The sequence below is a fragment of the Anneissia japonica genome, unplaced genomic scaffold, assembly GCF_011630105.1.
Source record: "Anneissia japonica isolate Jap-2015-1 unplaced genomic scaffold, ASM1163010v1 scaffold287726_len2788222_cov184, whole genome shotgun sequence".
Classification (NCBI taxonomy): Eukaryota; Metazoa; Echinodermata; class Crinoidea; order Comatulida; family Comatulidae; genus Anneissia; species Anneissia japonica.
In genome coordinates this window covers 913,768-920,998 of record NW_022705125.1, presented here as the reverse complement: position 1 = coordinate 920,998, position 7,231 = coordinate 913,768, and the positions used below count along the sequence as shown (strand labels likewise).

Below are 7,231 nucleotides of genomic sequence, written 5' to 3'. Positions count from 1 at the left end.
GCTGTTATGTGATTCATTTTATAATGATTCTCGGAACAAGGTCACATTTTTTTTGGTTATAATTAGTGGACGTTTTTCGATTTGGAAGGTGCGTACGCACCCCCCCCCCCCGGATAAGGGCCTGAAATTTTATATTTATTGCTAATGAATATTGAAGAAATTATCGTCAACAGCACTAACATATAATCTGCATTAAACCCACTTTTGTATCAGTGGCATGGTAGTACATTCACAACAGAATTAACGCAATTAAAATAGTTAACCCTAAGACAGTAAAAGACAGTAAACGAGATAAAGTAGAACATTGTATAAAACCATCATACATTTTCAAATGCATAGAAACTTTATGACAAACAATTGTTTTCCGTAAAATATTGTACATATTAAAATCATCACAATCACACATTATATAACAGTTTACATGCAAAAATCTAATTTATTTTCTTTTCTAAAAATAATAATTATAAAATTGGCTTTACAACTGATTTGAATTTTTTTCTAAAATAATTTTTTTAAACATAAATGTAGACTTCTCGATACACTTACTATTACTTTTCAAAGGTTCATTTTGCACGAAGTGGTGACATAGGCCTGTTATATTTATTGGTTTGTGCCAGAGATGTAGACAAGCATTCTTCACTTAATCCAAGTTTGTAACATTCCTACCTTTATCCTATTTTACCTTTAATGATAGTTAACATATTGGAGGCATGTTAAGCTTAATTAACTCTGTAAATGAAAGTTATGGTACCGGTATTGCCAGAAACAAAATATTTATTTTGCCGGCTGAAACTCTTTTTCTTATCTCAAGGTTAGGGCTGGAATGCGCCCTCACTTAACACGAAAATACTTTGTTAACGAATAGGTATACTAACGGCTAAATAAACACTGCCTATTAAAAAGAAATGCTATCGTACTTATCCAATATCCACATGCATTTTCTCAGTGTCTTCCATTGTTGTTCAAAACCTTTTTCCAACTTTAATTTTATATAATAAAAGTCTTACAATTTACAATTAAAACAAAAATATATATAATCTAAAAGCCTACTAACAATATTTACATCCTGATCTACTCTATGGAATTTATGAATTATTTATCAACTTATACAAATCTTATTTTCACTAAAGAAATAGGAAGAGTACGATTTTATATTTTTTAATTAAAAAATTCACTATTCTAGTGTCATCTTTGTGATCATAAAAAAACAAAATTTTATAGTATTACTGTAGCTTATTTTATCAAAGTATTTTTTATTGATTTTTCTCAGGAAGTGAGATAATCGACTTATTTTAAATTTGGTTAAGGTCATGTTTTATTTGATTTAACTACTTACAATTATGTTTGTTTACAAATGATCATGACATTTTTACTTTTTAGTTTAGTAGCATCAAGGTATTACACTATTTTCCTCCCATCCCTATAAATTCAATATTTCTAAAGCATACTTTTACACAAAATTTCATAGTATTAGCTTATTTTATCAAAGTATCAAAGTCCTTCATATCTGCATCATGTTTCTCACATCTATTGTACAGTAATTAAATTAAAAAAAAAAAAAAAAAAGTAAGTACATCGAAAATGCAAGAGAAGCAGTCTCACTAAAATATCGTAAAGCTAAAATAATAACTACATTCTATAATAAACATCAGGGAATACCCCTACTATTCAGGGGACACTAAGTTTAGGGGAGACAGTGTTTGTTCCCTTAAAAGGGGTAATGTATTTTTAGAACCAATTAGCCGTTCTAACGGTTTCAGCAGATTCTACTCTTGTTACGCAACAATGTGAAATTAAATGAAAATCGATAGGCCTATGTATCTAAAAACTAAGTACTACATTTTTGGAGTGACCTTTATTCTATTTGTACTTAAGCTCACGGCACATTTTAATGGTTTCAGAAGACAATGGAATGTATATACAATAATTGCTTACGGTATTTTGGCTTGTTGAGAAAATATCTATAATCTTATGATTATAGTATTTGTTCTAAATGTAATTCTTAAGGCTTTGTCAGATTCCATTCCTGTCACTTTTAATGAATTATTCATTGAATAACAGAGTTGTTGCATTATTCCTCATACAGATATCTCTAGGAATTTACCTTTAATGCACAGTGTCTCTAGATTGTCCGTTTCTGTGGACTGGTTGTTACGTACTTCTGATTAAAGTTTACATTTTCCTTTCTTTCAAGGAGTTCTCTTCTGTTACATTTAGTAGATTGGTATCCACGTAGTGTATTTCATTGATCGCTGTGATTTTGATCCGTACTCCTTAACGCCACTCTAAGGAGGAAAGCTTCATTGTAGTTCAGATGAGTATCCATTTAAGTTGTCTAGAATGTATGGTAATACATCACAAATCCACGTAGCGATGTCGACGTGTTTAAACGATTTTCGTACTGTTGTCCCATCTTCCTGATACACTTCATATTTTCCAAATGCTTTCTTATTATTTTTGTCATGCTTCTTTAAATTATTAAAGTCAATGAGAGCAATAAGCATGTTGTATTTTTCTGGTTGTTCCCGAGGTTGAATCTAAAGACAATAATTAAATAGTTGTCATAGAATAAGTAATTCAAAACCGATATTATAGTCAATCATTACATAACATTCTCACAGTCAGTTAACTCCTTTAAGACTAGCTAAAAACTTTCATTGAATTTTATCTTTCAAAATACACTTTTTCACATTTTTGTTTAAAGTAAAATGCAACTATTTGCCATTAATGCTGAATTAATCACTGATGCTTAACCACCAAGCTACATTCACCAGTATTATTTGGAATACGGTTTAAGGGGGGGGGGGTCAAGTTAGATAATTGGTTTATCTCGGTTTTCCTCTTCTAAATCACTTCATTGGATCGAGAAAGGTATTGTTTGTGAACACCTGATTGTGCAACAAGTGATACGTTTAGTATTTCAATGTGAATTTATCAGCTTTTGTAAATTATATAATTGATTACTTTATGTGATTTACAATTAAATTATTCAAATGTATTTAATTGTTAACCGGATGCTGATTATTTGAAAATATTTTTAGAAACCAACATGGCTACCGAGGTAATGGGGGTAAAATTCACCATAACACAATATCAGTGTTTTATCATAGGCGATTTCAAGTGGGGCCCATTCGGCCTTGGCCTCCGCTAACCTTTTTAAAATATAAAAAAAATGTGCGAAAAGAGAAAATTACATTTAAATTTTTAGTCTGAGAGTGCCATGGACATGGTTGGGGCTGAGGTGGTCTGGACCCTTCATCTGTAAAATTGACTTTCAGAGCTCCTTGTATTACAGGGATCCGCCATTGTTTATTTATGACATTTTCTTTATTAAGAAGCCTATTCATGGTTCTTAATTTTACTACGATCACATCTTACCTTAGTTAGAAAGTCAATAAGACCTTCATCAACATCATTCCACTTGTATTCTTCTTTGAGTTTATGTTTAACTTTATCTCTGGTTGGTATCTTTTTAAGAGCGTAATCTGGAGGAATATAGAAGAAATCAGCTTTTGTTGGCTTCGTTTTCTTTCTTTTGGCACATGCTGTCTCTTTACAGTATGTGTGCTGTAGTCTCTTCATCGCGTGATTAAGCAGATTACGAGCGTTCTGAATCACCATGTCAACCTCGTCGTTTGGGTTTTTGTCACGTATGAGTGCTTTTTCTAAATTCAGTTGTCTTCTTCTAAGATTCTCTAGTTCTCCAGCAAATTCTGTTGTTTTGACATTATCCAACTGACGTTGCATTTCACTGTCCTTCTTCTCTTCAAGGAAAAGTTCCATCCTAGCACATGATTTGAAGAAAACAGATTTTTGTTTGTCTAGCCTCTGTAACTCAGTAAGCAGTAGGCGGGCCCCGTCGACGTCGTGTAGATCCACAGCTTTGCCATATTCTTCACATATACGAGCACTTTCTTCATAAGTAATTAATTTGCCTTTTTTAATTGCTAACTTTGCAGTAAGTTCAGTATGCTCCTTTTGGTCTAAAGCCCTAATTTGCTTTAAATATGTATCACACTCAGACAGCTCATTTTTGTCATCGGCAAGATCAATAATCACTTTTACAAGGGTTTTCATAATATCAAGTTTGGACGAACTATCGAGATTCTCCAACCGCAGTGCTGATTGGCAATAACGTCGTGTTAAATATAAGTTAGATAATTCGTACTCTAATTTTACAATACCACGGACCGAAATAATGTCCTTCGGATTGGTTTTCAAATGCTTTCTGAGTTGTACCACGCAATTATTGACTTGACATCCAACATTGCTGTAGAAGGTTTTTCTTTGAGAACTCGTTATAGAAATAATTTGGCAAGAACCAATTGCTGTCTCCAAAGCCGTGCGATAATTCTTGGACGCTTTATCTTTATCGTTTCTCAATAAAGCATCACCACACTCCGAGTAAATTTTAACCAATGATACATTGTCGTTTTCATGTTCATCTATAATGCTCTGGTAATTTTGTTCAATATCACTTGATTCATTACCTGCCACTTGTCTAGCTAATAAAAGTTTTGCTTGTAAATTAGAAGAGTCTTCTTTAATTGCACATTTTGTGTATTTCTTACATTCTTCAAGATTTCCTTTATTGTATTCTACTATTGCTTTCTGGTATAGCAAATAGGAATAACACCTACTGTGACTTTTACTTCCGGCGCTGAGATCAGTAGTGCTTTGATTAGTATCTGTGTCGTCATGATTCGAGTTTTCAACACTCAATATATCAGTATTCGTGTTGTCGGGATTTGTGCTGCTATTATCTGCGTTGCCAGGTTCAGCGTTGGCAGGATCTGTGTTGCTACTATTCGTGATGCCAGGGGTCGTATCAATAGTACCCATGTTATCGAAATGGTTGCTGCTACCAATGCTATCAGTTTTTGCATTGCTAGTATCTGCCTTAGTAGAATTTGCGTTGCCAGTGGCTGTATTGTCAGAATTTGTAGTGTTAGTAGCGGTGTTGTTAGGATTTGTACTACTAGTATCTGCGTTAACGGAATTTGCGTTTCTAGTGTCCGTATTGTCAGAATTTCTAGTTTTAGTATCCGTGTTATCAGGATTCGTATTGTTAGTATCCGTGTTAGAGTCCGTATTAATAGTGTTTGTGTTGTCAGAACGTATATTGCCTGTATCCATGTTATCAGTACTTGCATTGCTAGTCTCCGCGTTGTCAGAATCTGTATTGTTAGTATCTGCGTTGATGTTTCCATCATTGGTATTATTAGTATCCATTTCTCGAGGATGCGTGTTGTTAGTATTCAGGTTACCAGAATTTGTGTTTCCTGTGTCCGTGTTGCCAGCGTTCCTGCCGCTAGTATCTGGTTTGGTAGCTTTTATGTTTCTAGTGTTGTTTTCAATTCCCAGTGTGTCTTCCATATTGGTGTTCTTGCCTTTGAGGTCCATGTTGCCTGGATTTGTATTACTGATTACTTTCTTTCTGGGGTTATTGTTTATGGGAGTTGCTTCGAACTCTGTATCTGTAGGCCTAATATTCGTGTTAATAGGTCCAGTCGTGTCGCATGGTGATTTGTTGCGAGTACCATTGTTGTTAGTAGTCTTAGTCCTGGGATTCGTGTCACTTGAATTTTTGGTACCTGTATCTGTGAAACCAGTATTTATGGCACCATCATTTATGACATCTGTGATCATGGGATCGGCATTTGTGGCACTGGAAATTGTGGCACCAGGATTCATGGCAGCGGTAGTATCGACTCTAGGATGTGTGCCATTGGGATCCGGGATGGTGACATTGCGTGCTTCCCTTTCATTTGTTTCCCTTATATCGGTACTTGAATTCGTCTCACCTCTGTTACTAGAACCAGTAATGCTTAGACTTTCTTCTGCCATTACAAATATTTCGTCTGCTTTTTTATAATCTTCCATCTGGATATACAACTTCATTACCTCTCCCATAGTCATCATAATACCAGGGGTATACCTATCAGGATGATCCTCTTTAAGAAATGTGGTAAACCGTGTTAACTGATTTGTTGCTTCTTCTTCATCTCCCTCTATTAGTCGAAAGCTAGCCAATAGCACTATCGCGTGTAAATGCCGTTTGTTTTTCACTAAAACATTGTCCAATATACAAATAAGCTCCTTCAATTCATCATGTTCTTCGGGCATATGAAACCGAATCATCATTTGAACAAATGAAAATGAGTATTCTGGATTATCTTGGTACTTCTCTTTTGATTGTCGGAATTCCTCAATGCATTCGCGATACTGATTAAAACCTAATCGTGAAAGAGTATGCCCTTTGATGTAATGAATTATGGCTTCGAATCGCTTTAACCTACTATCCTCTTCATTTTTGGACCGAAGAATTTGCACATCTTTAACTTTATCTTCCGCACAATTCTTATCAACCCAGCCCTGCAGTAGATATGCAATAAAAAGGCAACCATCCTTTTCTGGCGAATCACCCCATTCTTTTACGATATCAATCGCTCTCTTAATGTGCAACTCTGCTGACTTTCTGTCCTTTTTATCGTTGAATTTGCTTATAAATAAGTAGCTTTTGAATAGAAGGCCTTCAAATTTCAGAGTTGGTAGTTCTACGTCTTCTGCATATTGCGTTTGTTTTTGTAGACGCTTAAATGCAGACGCACTGTGTACTGAATCATCTAGATTCCATGCTTGGTGACCATCAAATTGTTCTAGTCCTGGTTCTAAACTCAACGCTCCCATAGTTTCTAATAAAAGAAGAAAACAGTTACTGGTGTATTTTTTTGAATTTCTAGTTGGCCAGAAATAGCACTTAAATTTGAATAGGCCTATATTTTATTTTTTTTAAATAATTTTAACAAATTCAGGGGATGGTGGGCCGTCACTGTATTACTAAATTTGCTTAAAAGTTTGTCTTTATTTAGGCCTACGTGGTTTTTCATCGTCTATTTTAAAACTGGAAGCTGGAAGTACACATTTGAGGAATCTTGAACGTGACATGTAAATAATAACTGAACAGAACTGAACAGAAGAGCAATCTACATCGTTATCGTAGAGGCTGAATGTACAATACCGCTTTCATCAAGAGTACACAAAGTGTCAGCTAAAGCTTAGAAGCAAACAGGGAACCAATATCACTTTTTTCTTTGATTAAATCAGACATTAACAAAATAGTGAGACTATAAAGAAAATATGTTTTACTTATACTTTGTGCGTAATATAGGACTATACATTTAGTACCTGGGTTACGAACACCCCCATGCACCCACTGCTTTATAACTAC

General features: G+C 34.5%; 1 protein-coding gene across 2 annotated transcripts in view; it reads right to left on the bottom strand.

Moving 5' to 3' along the window:
* Positions 1–194: 194 nt before the first annotated feature.
* LOC117105215 overlaps positions 195–7,231 on the bottom strand; it is an 11,056-nt gene continuing 4,019 nt past the window's right edge. Inside the window, exons 2-3 of one of the 2 annotated variants that reach the window (XM_033246288.1) lie at positions 3,379–6,695; positions 195–2,537 (exon numbers count right to left, since the gene is read on the bottom strand). In XM_033246288.1, the coding sequence (XP_033102179.1) occupies positions 2,301–2,537; positions 3,379–6,690 (3,549 nt within the window). In that variant the 5' untranslated portion in view covers positions 6,691–6,695 and the 3' untranslated portion in view covers positions 195–2,300. Of the gene's footprint in view, positions 2,538–3,378; positions 6,772–7,231 lie in introns of those variants that run through there. The other variant, XM_033246290.1, reaches the window with a different exon arrangement.